The following is a 17,339-nucleotide window of genomic DNA, read 5'->3' on the forward strand; positions in this document are numbered from 1 at the left end:
TATACCACTGATTTTCTGGTGAGCAGAATTTCACAAGCTCTCCAGTCAGAATTTCCTTCAAAGCTACCGATTGGCTTGAAAATTGTCTCTTTAGATTTCTTTTAGAAGCCAGGGATCTAGCTTTTTGGATTACCATGAACCACCATTCTTACTTCTTAGTTCTCATAGTGCAGTTTTTAAAAACACAGATTAGCAAGGCTGTGAACATAGTTGTAGATGCTTTCCTTCAACCCCATGCAAGTTGGTTGTGACTGTCCCTCTCATACTCTAGCCACAGTCCTAATGCCTGTATGAACAGCTATAGCCAAGTTGACATCAGGAGCTTATTTCAGTTGTTTTAAAACATGTGACTGCATGTTGCTCTGGGGTTGTGTTTTCTCCAGGCAGGCCCAATCCCAGTGGCTGTTGCAAGGCCACTGGGAACTCTATGCTTTGAACAAGCCTTGCTTAAAACAGGCCTTTCATCAGTATGCTTGCAAAAGCTCTGGAGCGCATTATCACTGTGCTGGTTTGGATTGTTCCTAATCTAGTCCTCTGCAAGGTGGTTCAGCCTAGATCAGCCACATAAGCATCATCTTGAACTTTGCTAGAAATGTAGATTCTCAAGTGTCAACCAGGACTTTTGAACTAATAAATTCTGAGCGTGGGGCCTAAGCCTTCAGATAATTCTGACATGTATCAACATTTGATGATCACATTTTCAGTCCTTAGACTAAAAAAAAAAAAGTTTGTGATTGGGTGATAAAACATAAGGAATAGTCTAATCAGGATAGTTTGATTAGGGTCAACTTCATTCATTCCATCCATACAGTTTAAGAGCAAAAGGTAGTTTCCCAAAGGAAAATTAGGTGTTATTGCTAGAAAATAATAAGTTGCTGGGCAGATAAAACCAACCGATGTTCTAAAGTAGAAATTTTTCTACAAGTACTAGGTGGTGGATTATTATAGCAAGAAATATTTGGTAGTATCTTTGACAAGAGCTGGGGCAGCAAAGACCTTTCTTCTTATCCTGTACATTGGTATGCAATCATTTTCTTGAACACAGAGAACTCATAGTTTTAGCCTGTTTAAGTGGGTTCCCCTTAATCTCACATTCTTCTTTTTATGACAAGACATTCTGAGCAGATATTTGGGCATCTGGATGCAGGACATAGGACTTGGGCTGAGTCAGAGCTCAGCTCTTTGATTGGCACCAAATCAGGTATATCCTATAATGGTTACCTTGTTTTCTTGAACTGAATCAAGGAAATCGAACCATTTGAATTCCATCAAGTTTCAAGTTACACTAAAAGATATAGTAAGGATCCTGTGACAGAACATAACTCTTCCTGTTTGTACCTCATATCTGGTTCTCATAGGTACAATGGTGGGAGACCACACTCGCTTGGAGTTCCATAATATTGAAACTGGTATCATGACAGAGAAACGATACATCTCCGTCGTTCCCTCTAGTTTCATTGGGCACCTGCAGAGCCTCATGTTTAATGGCTTGCTCTACATTGACTTGTGCAAAAATGGTGACATTGATTACTGTGAGCTGAAGGCTCGTTTTGGTCTGAGGAACATCATCGCTGACCCCGTCACCTTTAAGACCAAGAGCAGCTACCTGAGCCTTGCCACCCTCCAGGCCTACACCTCCATGCACCTCTTCTTCCAGTTCAAGACCACCTCGGCTGATGGCTTCATTCTCTTCAACAGCGGTGATGGCAATGACTTCATTGCAGTTGAGCTAGTCAAGGGGTAAGATATGGGACCCCCAATGGTTTATGCTGGATATCTTTGCACAAGCCCCACATAAAACACAGACATAAAAAAACAAAACAAAACAAAAAAAACACTGTTCATTCCATTCTCTTACCTCTGTTCTTTTCATGTTATAGCGTCCTCTTTGATTACAAAGAGTCACAAAATGATTCAGGATAGAAAAGAGATTCATAACGCTATTGAAGATTTTCCATTATTTGATAGGGAATGTCATAGCTACTTACTCTGAAATATAGTCCTTTAAAACTATGGGGGGAAAATAAGCTTATTTTTTGCAGAAGAGGACTCAGGCATGTTTTACATCCATCTCTTGAGTAATACTAACTGTAACCACCAACTAACTATATGCCTAGAAATGAAGTACAGATATTTGCAACTCAACCATCAGCTCATATATAAATTATTTTTAAAAGCTGCCCTTTCTTTAAGACATTTTACTACCACATGTTGGAAAATAGTAAAAAAAAAAAATCAAAATCAGAACCAGATCCTTGACCAAAGGAATGAAGTATTGCCCCAGAGTTTTATAGTGAACCACCTGTGCTACTTCTTGGCTCTAGATAGTATTACTACTAGATAGTACTACATGACATTATTCTAGATAGTATTACATAACAGTGTTAAAAAGAAGTAGCTTCTATGAGAATGGATCAAGAACCAAGTATAATAGGGTAGGAACTGACCCTTCTTATGAACTATGCTTTAATGATTGTCACATTATACCAGTTTAGCTTGGGAGACTCAAAGCCCCCTGCACATTGCCAGTAGTGCAGCAGGGAATTGCTAGTCATTGGTGGTGATTGTTCCTCACAGGTACATACACTACGTTTTTGATCTCGGAAATGGCCCCAATGTGATCAAAGGTAATAGTGATCACCCCCTGAATGACAACCAGTGGCACAACGTCGTCATCACTCGGGACAACAGTAACACCCACAGCCTGAAGGTGGACACCAAGGTGGTCACACAAGTTATCAATGGTGCCAAAAATCTGGATTTGAAAGGTAAACCTTGTCGATAAGTTTATCCTTCTTGGAGCATTTCTTACGATAGAAGCCCTGTTTCCAGAGGCAAACTCCAGGTTAGGCGTGCCACCTATTTTTTGAGACATTGTGCATTTCCTAGCTAAGCAACGTTGAATTACACCATAATGCAACTGAGCCTTGTCTTTGTATAGACCCCGATTCAAACAACAGTTCCTTTCTTATGATCTCAGGAATGTCTTGTGGCAGGTACCGAGGAGATGGTCAATGTCAACATGTGAGAGGGTCCATAATAAAAAAAGAAGAACCATAGTCTTTCAGCTGAGTCATGTTCTGCCTAGATGACATTGGTAAACTTTTCTCAGCCGTAGTTGGCTTACATATATTATTTTTTGTAAAATGAGGACGATAATTTTTACTCCCTTTATGGGTCATCAGGAGCTTTGATGACTGTTGGTAGAGCCCTTCAGCATAGTGTTGGTTATAAGCACCGAAAAAAATGTTTTGTTGAAAATATAGTTCATCTTTACTTGACCGTATCATGGGGACAGTGCCTACTTCCAAGGATTGATTTGATGATTAAAATTTGTATATAAAATGCATGGCATATAAGAAATGTTGGTTTCTTCTCTTGACAATTTAGAGATCCTGGTAATTATTTGGTTTTCAGCTGGTCCTGTCCAGATTGTGTTCCACAGATACCCAATAGTCTGAAGTGCTTGGGGAACTGCTCACATGGCTACCATATCCTTTACTCAGTCTCTTTTGCTACCTACCGTCCCATCTAGGCGACCTCTACATGGCTGGCCTGGCCCAAGGCATGTACAGCAACCTCCCGAAGCTTGTGGCCTCTCGGGATGGCTTCCAGGGCTGTCTGGCATCTGTGGACTTGAACGGGCGGCTGCCGGACCTCATCAATGATGCCCTCCACCGGAGCGGGCAGATCGAGCGTGGCTGTGAAGGTACCAGCTTTCCTTTGAAGTTCCAGCCTTGTGGCAAGCACCAAGCCTCTCTGCTGCCTCTGCCAATGCCTCTTTCCTCAATTGACCAGTCCTTTCTCATCCCATTTGCCACCTGACATTGCACTGCCAGCATTGCCCTGTTGTTCCCGGCTGAGTATGTCAGGACATGTGCCACAGGCTCCAGGAGTATGTGTTGGCAGATGTCCCCCAGGATCACATACTTGCCCACAGAGAACCTTCCCTGGCATTGACATCAGGCTTCTTCCAATTTGTGCCTTTGCTTCCTGAATGGCTGAAAAGGGCATCATTACTTACATTTTAATACATGATCAGGGACAGACTTTACTTAGGTATCAACATCAATAAAATGCTTCTTATTTTGGCTAATATGGACTGCATGTTTGAACATAAATGCAACAGGAGATAGGAAAATGATGTCAAAATGCCATGACAATGGAAGGGAACTAATATTTATTGAGTGCTTGCTAGAAATCAGGCATTGTTAGGCAGCCCCTTATTGTGGAATTGTGGAACACCATGGGCTTTGGTGTTGGAAAGACCTAGATCCAGGTCCGGGTAGTAGCTCCTGTTAACTGAGTGCCATTCAGCAAATTACTGAACCGCTTTGAGCTACATCATTCTTCCTTATTTTTTTTTCCTGTAAAATGGGGCATCCAAACTTGCCTTGAAAGATAATATAAATAAATCTGAGTGAGAAAAATGCCTGATCCATAGTAGACACTTGATAAACATGGGATTATTGTTTACAAATATTATCTCATGTAAGGAATATAATAACAACTGCGTACCCACCTCTGCAGCACAACAAACCATGCTCAGCCTGTTTCTAAAGATGATCCACTCTCTTTTGAGACATTAGCTGAATTTTACAAGTCTTTCTGAATCCAAGTTCTTTACAATTAAAGCAATCTAATTTTAGTCAGTAGAGGGCAGCAGTGATCACATTTGGGGTTCCCTAGCAGCCTCGGTTTGGCTGAAAAGGTGACTGACTATACACCTAATTGCCAGGCAAAGAGCTTGCTTGACCAGTCACCAAGATCCATGTGTTCTTTCCTTTTGGTTGAGCCTCATGGTCCTTTGTGCAGAGTATTATGTTTTCTTGTACTCCTTTGTTAATTTACTGGTGTTAAATGGGTTCATTCATTTCCTGTGTTCAACGTCATCCATCTCTCCTGTTGTTAATCGGCTTTCATTTGAGTCCACTCACTACCTTACAGCACAGTTTTGTCAAAGCTTCTCATCAGCTTCTCATTCTGACTTTGTATTTATGCAAGTTGTTTCCCTTCGCCTAAGAGTCAGCTGCGTGTGCTGCACTAGTGTGAGACCCATCATCCCTACATCCCTACAACCTACTCCAAGTTTCTTTAGCCAGAAACTTTTTCTAAATGCTATTGTCCACATTTGGAGTGTGTGTGTGTGTGTGTGTGTGTGTGTGTGTGTGTGTGTGTGTGTGTATGTGGGGGGCAGGAGGTTCAGAATCACTAAATTCTTAAAGCAGTCACTTATGTGTTCTAGAAATGCAGAATTTCATTCATCTAAAAATTTTTTTTTTAAATCCTCCTGACCTGTTTGTAATTTTTCAAGTGTTAAAGGATAATCCTGGAATAGATGCAGCATTTAGGATTAAATTGAGTATCTTAGTTTAGAAGATTGTGAAATGACCATATTTCTAATTATCCTGGAATTAATAATCATCAACTTAAATCCTAAAAGCACATATTAAAAAGCATAAGGCACTCACTATTCAAATGCTTTACCATACCATCACTTCTTCAACATGGAATGTTAAGAGCAATCATTCATTTTATTCTAAAATAATGTTGCCCAATAGAATCATAACACAAGTCACACATGTGGCTTTAAATTTCCCAGTAGCTACATTTTTTAAAAGGTGTTAAATAACTGGTAAAATAATTTTAATTTTATATGATAGACCCAATATATACAAAATATTATTTAAACATGTAATTAATATAAATTTATTAGTAGATTCTCAGATTTTTTTCTTCAATAGATTAGGAGTCTCACATTCATTTCTGTGATATTAATCCTGCAAAACTGTGCATTTTCCATCTACAGCACACCTCAGTTCAATATGCACATGTTTAAAGGGTTCTGCAGCTGCCTGTGTCTCTGGCTGCTGCATTGGAAGCACAGTTCTATTCAATATAAGAATTGGGATGTGGAGGAATAAAGCTATAGTATTGGATTAAAAGAATGTCTGAACTACCTTTTATAAAATGTATAGTGCAAGGGGGAGTGGATCCCACTTAAGAGAGCCTCAAGAGAAGCAATGGGAGTGTTAGCAGAAAGAGATGATCCATGGCACTGGGGAGATGTTCTTGCCCAACCTGAAGCTCCATGTGTAGTTCAGCGTGACTCATCACATGCATTATAGTGTGTGCAGAGCTTCCTGTAAGTACTGGTGATTGTTCCCAGCCGGATATTGTGACTTGATGGCTCTCCCATCCTAATCGATGGCAAAGCCCACGGGCCTAATCATGCTGCACTCTATTGCCATGGAGATAATGACGATGGTTCCCCGTGGAGCATTGTGACTGCCCTACTGGGTGGGAAGGAGTGGAGGACAAGTGCAAGGGAAGGAGGCTCTTGTTTATTGTACACAGATGACTTCGATAATGAGCCTAAGTGGCCAGAAAAATGGCCCCAAAGTGGGTTAAGGCATAAATTACTGTCATTGAAAGTTTGCACCATTGTGAATAAGCCCTTATAAAAGGACCCAAGAGCTTTTTAGGGTTCTGTGGAAATGAGGTTGTGGAAGATAGTGGGGAGGAAAATGAAGGGCCTTGAACCTTGGAGAGACTGCTGTGCAAGGTGTCATCTCCTTCTGACTCTTTTGTACATAGTGTGTGCCTTTGGGGGTGAGGCAGGAAAGAACACATTTCTCACTGATCATTTCTGCATATAGAATAGAAAACAGGTGGTAGAGAAGGTTTCTTTACTCAGAACTAAGACCTGAATCTCTTTAAGATGGAGAATGTGCTTCATTTTCATACATTTAGTGTCCTTAGAGCAGGATACATCCTATGTTCCTGTTAAAGTCAATGACAATGACATTTCAAGATGTATGAGTGGTAAAGGTAGTATTTCCCAATTATATCTGACCCACAGCAACAGAGCAAATAAAAGACAAAAGAATCCAAAATCAATTTAAAAGCTTATTATTCCAATATCCTTTGGCTCTCCATTTTTGTAGAAAGAAGAACCATTTGAATCAGGCAAAACCTATAATATATGCAGTATGTAAAATTTAGAAATTAAGTGCTTTTCCTAGCCAACATCTAGCTGTGACTTTAGACCTGTTTGGGCAAAGATGTCTTAAAATAATACCCCAGTTAATTCTTGGCTGGTACATGTCTATTTGCATCTTGAGGTGAATTTTGCTATTGAGACTCAGGCCTCACTGTCTAGAAATGCTAATCCACAATTTCAGATGATAATCATCTGAGAGAAACACACATGCATTGTTTGAAGACTCGAATGAATAAATAAAAAGGACACTGGTTTGGTGCCTTTTTGCCCACAAACATTTGGGTTTGACTCTATTCTTATAATTTGAAAAATTGAGCTCTAGTGGTATTCCCAATAAATCACCTTGATAGAAATGCTCAATTCTGGTGCCATGTTTCATGGTGACATTTGCAAGAGGGTGCCGGGGGTGATTCCCAAGTGACTCTTCCATGCTCAAGTCCTGAGCATTCAGAATTATTTTTGTGGGCTCTGTCTGTGCACACGTGTCTTTCAGTCTGGCTACCCTTGTTTCTGGACCATATACACCTTGGGGCTTGCTGTGCAAATGTGTGAAGCCTCCCTGTGCCCATCGCTTGTGCTTTGTGAAGTTCACTACTTTCCTGCCCCTGCTCTGCTGACTTGGCTCTGAGGAGGCCTGCTCTGCCCCTGGTCTGCGCGTCCCCTTGTCCCCTTGTCTGTGCTGTCTCTGGTGAACCTGTAGAGCATCTCCATGTCTTGTCTGAGTGATATTGGTTATGCAAACTGCGTTTTCGTTTCTGTAATGTGACCCTGGTTTATTCTATCTCTTACTAACCTCTGGTTATTGTTTTCGCTTTTTCTGTTCTTTTGCTAACAAAGTTGCATTGACCAAAGCTGACCTGCAAGGTAGAGAAGGCTCTTATTCCCATTACCACTTTGGCCTGAAAGATGCCCCGTGTAACCCTTGGTATCTCGGCTTTAGAGGGCTTCAAGCTGTCACACCTCTTAGACAGCTGCTATTGTGGGGAGGGGGCTGAAACCAGTGTTCTTCTAAAAGGGTGACTGAAACCCTGCATCAGTGCATGAAAAATAACTATACAGAGGAAATCTCAGGGGAATAAGAACATGATTTCATTGGGGGGGGGGAACAAAAGAGGTTTGACAGCATCCTACAGCTGTGACTATCCACGAACACATTCACCCTTTCCGGAAATGGTTAACACCTCTTGGTGATTGCCATGGAGAGATTGGCTCCTTTTAATCTATTTGCCATAGTCAGAAGGCAGAACTTGGAATGAGGAAAAAAAAAGGCCACTTGAGTTTCTTCATTTATTATTCTCTAGGTCAGGAAGGTCACTTCCTAGAGCAGTGTGTTTAACTGCTTGGGCCTTATGAAAGAGCATATCATTTAACTCATTTTATAAAGAAATAGTTTTAGGCATTTGGGAGATATTAATGTCATTAAAGCATTCCAGAGGTTTATATTTCCTATTGGGGATTTTCATTAAGCATTTTAATTTCCTGTGTTGTGATCTAAGGGAAAAAGCACTCTTGGGGGAAAAAGAGGATCTGTCAGTTTTATTCTGAATACCCTATAAAATGCCTGCATGTGCGATATCAGTGAATATCTGCTGCAGAAGCTGCTTTTTCTACCATTCAAAGAGGAACCTTATAAAATCCATAACTACCTACTGGTGCTGTCATGTCTGGCTTCTTTGACTCAGAATAGCAAGGGAGGAACAAGCATGTGGGTATCTTGTGGCTGATTCTTAAGCAGGGAACTGAGCTTCCGAAGGCCTTTGCAGAGTTTGCAATCAGCAGAATTTCTTTGAAGTGGCTAAGGCAAAGGTAGCTTTAAAAAAGTGACTTTTCATCTAAAAGATCATTTACTTAGCTGTGACTGACTTGTTACATGCCGTACGGCAACCAGCGCAGGCATGTCTCAGGAGGACATCCACTAATAAGGCCTCACTCTAGTCATTTGACCATATGTGATGCTTTTTTCTTCACCTCTTCTTGGATTCACATATATTCTGACATATATTAAAATTGATGCAAATAAAAAGAACGTACAGTGGATTAATACTTTGAAGTCTAAGGAAGCTTTACAATAACATTCAATTACAAAGTCTATAAGACCATTTTGGGTAATACTGTAAAAGTGTTGCATTCAATTGTCAAAATGTTCCAGTACATTCTACTCTGTAATTGGAGGGGAGGAGAAAAGAGCAGGATTTTCTCTACAATGTTAGGCATTCCTAGACTTTTGAAACTCCTTAGGATGAGATTTAGTAGCTAAAACTGGGTAAATATATATCCTCCTGAACTTTATTGTTCTTCAGGGTAATAATGACATGGATTTTGAATTTCCAGAACGCAGCACGGGGACCCACATAGGAATGTGGCAAAATAACGTTCAAGCTTCCATCAAAAGGAAAAATGGTTCGTAGCAATCATGGAAAGAAGTGATTGATCTCCATGTTGCTTATAAATTATAAATTTACAACATGTAAATACAGATTTGCGGACAGGAGATGGTTTGGAGTATCTTAAATTCCCCTCTATAGGAGCTGTTTGTCAATAGTATGAGTTTCAAGTTATTATTCCATTGACACTATCTTTCTTCCATTCCCATAATGACTTGAAATTCTGTTTGTGGCAAGAGATGATATTCTTTGTAATTATTTTGGATCATCTCACTCTTTCCCTGTATAATGGCAAATGAGAATTTGAATGAAAATGCTTTCGCTTTTTATTTTCCTGACATTGGGGTCTAGAGCATTACTCATCAGCTGCCTTTTTTCAGCTATAACCTTTGGGCATAGATAGTACTGATTACCATGAAGTCTGAAGAGCAGTAAAAACATATGATAAAGAAATAAGGTAGTCTTAAGATATAGAGGCAAATGTATCCTGAGTCTAGATGGATCAATAGATTGAGTCCTCTTGTTACTGTGTTGTTGGGTAGTATTTTTTTTCTTTTCTTTTAATTTTTAAACTTCTCCAGTGATTATGTGGTTTACTTTAACAGTGGAGTGGCAGGTACTCCTGGGTATCAGGTACTTAGCCAGATATTATGGATGCAGACGAGCTGCATATGACATCAGTCTTTACAGAGATCAGCCAATAATTACACTGCAGAGAGAAGACTCCTGTCCTGGAGATACGCATCCTGCCATGTGAACATGGATGAGGATGGCTGGACAGCGGGGTGTGGCAGGTTACCTCATATATTCTCAGAGAAATTTGGGCTGAAGAAAAAATGTGTTTTAGATGCATAAGCAAAGGAAGCTCATTTGAGGTGAAATAGTACACATGTGAAGATGTGAGAGAAGGTGAAACTGGAACAGTCAGGTGGAGACAGGTATAAACAGACTTTTCATGCCAGAAGTTGGGCTTATTCTGAGGATGCCATAGCGGGACAGAGATTTGGGTCAGATTTTCATTTTATCAAGGATTCTCTGCCATCAAGAAGGAGAACAGATAAGAAGGAAAGGAACTGAAAGCATGGAGCACAGTCACCAGGGAAGCCCTAGAGTTAAAACAGAGAGAAGGTATACGGCCCAGAATTCCCTTACATTCCTTGCCAAGGAGGAAAACAAGTTTCCTTCTTAGATGGAAACTTCAAGAATGTAGAATGAAAATGAGCTGTTTCTCCTGCTTGCCACACCCTCCCGTGCTGCACTGTTATTCTAGTTGATAACAGATAGAGATAAGTAATATGACAAAAGCTGTTAGTGAAGAATCTTTTTTTGACATATCATACAGTTGAATCAGCTGGGATATAATTGCTCATTTTTCTGAGTATACAGGTTGCAGAATCACATTGGTCATGCAGTCACATATATATATACACAGTAATAATAATGTCTGTTTCATTCTACTGATTCTTAAGGACTGTCCTAGTTTCAGGCAGGATGGCACTTTACTATATTAGGTGAGGTTGTGGGAGCTCTCCATGGTACTCACTTAGGACCCTGGGAGATGCTATAGTGCTGAAAGATGCTGTCTCTATCAGAATTCTTTGTACAGAAAGGCAATTTCTACAGAATGTTCAGCAGTAACTTTCTAATTCTTTTTGGTTTTCAAGAGGGGTACTCCTGGAGATGAACAGGCTGTCTAGATGTGTTTCCATATATGAAAGGAGATGCAGAACTGTAAAAGAAGCATGATGTTACATATGTTGGGAGTTAGGCAGATGACATAAAGGATGAGACATCAAAGAATAATTCTTGATTTGGTTAGGTGATTAATCGGAAAGTCGTCTCCTCATTTTTCATTATAACTCCCCTTAGTGGTTTTATTTCTAGAGTTGAATGCTTCTATTCTAGAAATGTAAGTTGCCCCTTATGTCCAGATGATAAGTAGGCAGGTGGGGGATCCAGGGTTGATTGACTCTGGGGTCTAAGTGATGGCTGTTTTTAGAAAGTCAATGTATGGGGCTTTAATGCCTTAAGAACCTGAAGATTCTTTTAAGGCCTTTTTGGATGAGCATTGGCTTCAGCCATTAGGAGGTAGAGGGAATTTTAATTCTGCAACTTTCTTTATTGTGAGAGATGCAGTTAGTTCTGCACCTCGTTTTCTCCAAATCCAAGGGCTGAGTCACATTCTCCATTGTATTTTATGTAATGAAATTTAGTACTTGACATAATAGAAACCAGCACTCAAAAGTGGTTTGCCCTATGGGAAACAATATGAGGGACAGGAATTAAACTTAATGTCCCACAGTAGCTCTTGCCTTTGTCCCTTTACATTGCATGACTGAGGTTTACTTCAATAGAACTGTGCAGACATGGCTCATTACCTTCCTGTGTTTTGTTCTGGGACTCCTCAACAACTCTGCCCCAACTTAAGTGGGAGCAGGAAACCTGACATTCCTTGCCAGCACATCTAATAATACCCTTGACCAAGAGGCTTGGTATTGGAATGTGCTGAGGACTGGGTAGGTTGTATCTGCATCTTATTTGGGTACCTTGTCACTTTCTCCATGATTTTGCATGGCAGATACAGTAATCTCCATTTCCTGGAGTAATTTATAAGCTTTGCATATGTCATCTAACTTAATGCTCACACCAGTGAGATGATGATGATATGTATCTCTATCATTAAAAAAATGGGGAAACCAAGGTCAAGAGTAGCTAGGAAAAGTTCATGTTGCTAATAAATGATAAAACTGGATTTAAAAATGCATAATTGCTCCTCCAGGTCATACTATGATTGTGGATTTTCCTTTTTTCCAAAGCAGAAACGATATATAGCTCATCAGAAAGTCTCTAAGAGGGTTCTCAACTCTGATTTTATGAGAGAAAGTTTCTGTATCAATATTGTTTCAATAATTTCTAGGTGGTATTTTCACAATGTTTATTTAAGTATTTTAAGTAACCTTCTTTTTGTAAAGACTGGCCTTTGAAACCCTTCATCTCTCTCTCTTTTTTTTAATATACCCTTGATTGCCCCAATAGACTATTACGTCAGTGTGAGACAAAACAAAAGGAAAAGTTGATAATGAGTTTACATTTTCTAAAACACATTGACCTATGAGAGCTTTCCCATGATTTTAAAACAAGGAGTGATTTTATTATTGGGCCTTTATGATCTAGAGACCCCTAGTAGTAGGGGATGGATGTAGGATGGAAGTAGGATAGATCAAGCAAACAAACTTTAGGATATAAAACTCCATACAAATGCCCTCACTGGGTCAGCATTCACTCCTACTTCTCCTCTGTCGTAGAAATACTCCCAGGTAAGTTGCTGTACTCCTATGGTGCAATTATACTTTGCAGTTTATTAACCTTTGAGGTTAGTGCTGTGCTGGAGTGGCACCAGCATAATGATTTTCAGGAACTGTACAAGCCAGTCCACAGAAGGAACATGTGATAGTTTGAAATTCGCAGTAGTGGGAGCATTTTATATTAGTAAAACCAACATGTGCAAATCAGGAATATTTTTTTCCTGGAGTGCTGTTTTTTGTTTGTTTTTCGTTTTAAATGTATACTACTGAACAAATATTACCAGGGATAAAGACTTCATGATAACCTCTGGGTTTTAGCCAGTTCCTGTTTCTGTCTTCACCTGTTTTATATGGAGCATTCACATTGCGAGAGGGCTCCAAGTGATTGCAGAAAAGTGAGGTCTTATTGAAACTGCCAGTAATGTTAGATCTTACCATTCATCTTCATTCCTCATCTTAGTCATTTGACTTTCAATTTTGAACTACCATTTGAGAAGAGGAAGCCATAAGCTGTTGAACATGCCTGATAAGAGGAGTTTGGTGTCTTGCTGAACACTAACATGTTATGGGTTCTGTCTACAAGACAAAAAAGCTGGTGCTGGTGTAGCGTTATTTATGCATTTTGAACTGGAGCATTTGAGGCACAGGTTTGGTTAAGTCTTCCTTGGGAAATAACAGAGGAAAGATACACAGAGATTGGTGTCCTGTGCTTTAGGCAGTATAAATAATAAAAGATAGCCTGTCAATTTTTGATTTTTCTAGAACATGAAAAGGAGTTGACTGAACCAGTTTTCATGTCCTGCACAGGTGGATTTGAGCAGTACCATATACGAAATGACAGTACAGGACAGTTCTTAAAGGGAAAACCAGTTCCAGATTCAAGACTGATGGGAAATATGTTGTAGCCATTAGATTATTATCTGAAAAAGAAAAGAAAAAGAAACAAGACAAAATTCTATGTTTTCCAGTGAAGTGAATAAAGAACAGGGAGTTAGAAACCAAAGTGCTAACCTATTGACAACTTGTTCGTATTTTCAGGGACAGTTTGTCTGCCTTGTCACTTTCTCCAGTAAATGAAGTCACCATTGAAAAGATGGTGAGAAAATCAAGAGGAAAAGTGCTCTATTTGTGAGCAATGGTTGCATATTAAAGGCAGAAATAATGTGCAGCATTCCTTCACGGAGGGCTTTCCTAAGGCTTAAGTGCAGTTTCAAGCTGCCAATAAAAATGATAGAAAAGACTTTGTAAATATGTAATTCCAGAAGCATGTGTTACCTTAGAACTTCTGGAACTTTAGGTTGGTTTGGAAGAGTGTTTTAGGAAAAGTATCATTATTTGATCTTTAGGATGTCTGTTATGCTTATAAACATGGGCATTTGATGCAGATTTCTGTTTGAATAATTGGACAAAATTATATCTTCCCATCCATTTTAATTTAATCCTAAACTGAAATGGCATTTGAGAATTTCCTTGTAAAAACTTCCAAATTCTTATATTGAATATCATCTCTTTCTGGCTTGTAGGTTAGAAATGCCTTATTTAAATTGCTTTGGTTGATCCAACGGTACCACACATGCAACCTGTACTTCCCATCTGGTTTACCCACATCCATAAGAGATTAAGGGATGGGCTGTAGGATTAGCAAGCTTGAGTTTGGGACCTCACCTTGCCACTTTTACTTTCTAGAGAGTGTTCTAGAGTCTACCCTACACTTTCATTCATTCAATACACAGTTCTTATATACTACAGCTGGGCTTGGGGACACAGGGAGTCTGTGTCTTAACATCTGGTGGGATGGAATGTGCCTAATCATTTGATCCAAGGAGGAAATGTAGTTAACGAAACACTGCCCTCCCACCTCATTCTGAATGATGTGTTGTTCCAAGTAAAAGATTGCTCATATGACATGATGTTGATAAATAAAGGGGTAAATTGTTAGGCAACTCACTCTGCTTTGAGTCTTATAAGAAAAGAAAAAGACATTTTTCATTTTTCCCTCCCTCTTTCTGTTCCTTCCTTTGTTTCTTGTATCCATTCATTCATACAGTTGTATCTCTGAGCCCTCACCCTATATCAAATATTATGTTAGAAATTAGAGATATAAAGGTGAACAAGACAGATAAGACTTCACCCTTCCAGAGGCTCACATTCCACTAGGATGTGACAGAAGGAATTTAATGTTACTGGAATAAAGCAGACATACTGACTAATGGAATAGCATAAAGAGCCCAGAAATAAGCCCATGAATTTATGGTCAATTGCTTTTTGACAAAAGTTCCAAGAACACACAATGGAGAAATGATAGTCTTTTCAATAAATAGTGTTAGTGAAACTGGACAGCCAAGAGGGGAAGAAAGAATAAAGTTGGATTCTTACACCATATATAAAAATCTACTCTAAATTGACTAAAGTTTTGAGCCTAAGACCTGAAACTATAAAAGTACTAGAAGAAAACAAGGGTAAAGTGCTTCATAGCATTTGTCTGGGCAAATGTCTCTTGGATATGACTCCAAAAGCACAGGCAACAAAAGCAAAAATTAACCAATGGGATTGCACCAAACCAAGAAGCTTCTGCATTGGAAAGGAAGCAGTAAATAGAGTGAACAGACGACCAACTGAATAACTGCAAAACATACCTCAGATAAGGGGCTAATATTCAAAATAAATAAGGAATTCAACCAATTAAAAAGAAAACAAAAATAAAGAACACAACCAAAAAATGGGCAAAATACCTAATTAGAAGTCCTCAAAACAAGACATGAAAATGGTCGACAGATAAATAAAAAATGTTTATCATCAGTAATCGTCACAGAAATCAAACTAAAACCACAAGGAGATACCATCTCATCCCATTGCAATGTCTGTGATCCTAAACTAAAAGAGAAGTGTTGGCAAGAGGGTGAAGAAAAGGGAACCCTTATAAAATGTTGTTGAGGATGTGAGTGCAGCCAATATGGAAAACAGTGGGGAAGTTCCTTAGAAAACTGAAAATAGAATTGCTATATGATCAAGCGATCTCACTATTGAGTATATTTCCAAAGGAATTCCTTATGGCAAAGAGACATCTGCATCCTCATATTCATTGCAGCATTATTTACAATACCTAAGAAATGGAAGCAACCTAGGTGTCATCATTTGATTAATGGAGAGAGAAAATGTAGTATGTATACACAGTGGAATACCAGCCTGCCTTTTAAAAAGTGTGAGACTCTGGGACTGTCACCAAAAAATGAATTTGTAGAAATAGAATAGAATAGATTGATATTTGACAGAGGCTGGGTAGAAGGGGAAAAGGTAGATGTTGATCATAGGATGTAAAATTTCAGGCAAGAAAACTAAGATTTAGTGATCTATTGCACAGATTGGTGACTACAATAATTTATAATGCTTTGTGTATTTTAAAATCACTAAAAAAGTGGCTTTTAAATATTTTTACCACAAATAAATAACATGTATTTGAGTTGATAAAGTTGTTGGTTAGCTTGAATTAATCAGTCCACATAACTGATTATAAATATATATCATAATTGATATAATTGGTATTGTTAACATATATCAAAACATCACATTGTACCTCATAGATACAAATAATTTTGGTTTGTCAATTAGCAAAAATAATAAATTTAATTATAATTCATATAATTAATAAAATAATAAATTTAATTATAATTGTTATGAATTAAATAGGAAAACATGACAAAGAGTAAATAATACTAGTGGGGACTTCTTTAATAGAATAATTTAAGAAAGCTGAAACTTGAAGAATAAGAGTGAACCAGTCATTTGGAAATCTGGAGGATGGATATTTAAGGTCATGGGTCTGGCAAGAGCAATGCAACTTGAAGACAGGGATGGGCTCTAAGTGATGGTTGGTCCTGGGATGTAGCATGTGCCCCACCAACTGGAGGCCTTTGTTGCAACTCAGATTTCTAATCCCAGCCTCAGTCAGGAGGCCTGGGTGGGGCCTGAACATGTGCTCTTGTCACAAGCTTCCAGGTGATGTAGATGTGGTAACCCCTGAGTACCAATGTGCTAGAGAGGAACCAAAATGAGAAAGGGTTGGCAGTGTGCTGTGAGCTGGGGGCAGGTAGTAACAAGCAAGGCAGGGGCCTATGACCACAAACTTCAAAGAGGTATGTGGTTAATCCCAGAATGACAAGAAGTCATTGAAGGTCCTGATCATCCCCATGATATCCTTCTTGTTCTTGGGTGGTTACAGTACAGTCAGTCTTGGACGATTGTCTGAATCTCTATGTTGTCCACCCCTGAGTACATCTGAGGAACAAATTTGGAGGAATTTGGAAATGACCTATCATTCCCTCTATATTTGATTTCTGACCAATCTCTGACAAATGATAAAGACTTGCTTCAGCTCCTACATTTAGGTTTTGGAAGTATGACATAAGGGCTACCAGGGATGGCTACAGTTCTGATCAGCCCCACATGAACTGAAACACTTAACTCTGATTCTGCACAGTTTACTTAGTGCAGAAAGATCTGAGCAAAGAATATTACATGATTTCTAAGAGCAAACTGCAAACTTTGGGTGATAAACAGTAAAAACATGAAACAATTAGAGGATTATATAAGCAGAGGATGGTGCAATGTGTAATAAAGGGCTAAATTGAACATTATCATATGCAAAAC

At 39.1% G+C, this 17,339-nt stretch overlaps 1 protein-coding gene across 36 annotated transcripts in view; it reads left to right on the forward strand.

Annotated features, from left to right (window-relative positions):
- The window catches only part of Nrxn3 (neurexin 3), a 1,555,288-nt gene that overhangs the window by 738,626 nt on the left and 799,323 nt on the right, over nt 1–17,339 (forward strand). For 19 of the 36 annotated variants that reach the window (XM_048799080.1, XM_048799098.1, XM_048799085.1 and 16 more), the window contains 3 exons: nt 1,359–1,740; nt 2,578–2,768; nt 3,536–3,709. In XM_048799080.1, the coding sequence (XP_048655037.1) occupies nt 1,359–1,740; nt 2,578–2,768; nt 3,536–3,709 (747 nt within the window). Of the gene's footprint in view, nt 1–1,358; nt 1,741–2,577; nt 2,769–3,535; nt 3,710–7,840; nt 7,868–17,339 lie in introns of all 36 variants that reach the window. The other 17 variants (XM_048799086.1, XM_048799081.1, XM_048799099.1 and 14 more) reach the window with 1 other exon arrangement.

This window comes from Marmota marmota, unplaced genomic scaffold, assembly GCF_001458135.2.
Source record: "Marmota marmota marmota unplaced genomic scaffold, marMar, whole genome shotgun sequence".
NCBI classification, from domain to species: Eukaryota; Metazoa; Chordata; class Mammalia; order Rodentia; family Sciuridae; genus Marmota; species Marmota marmota.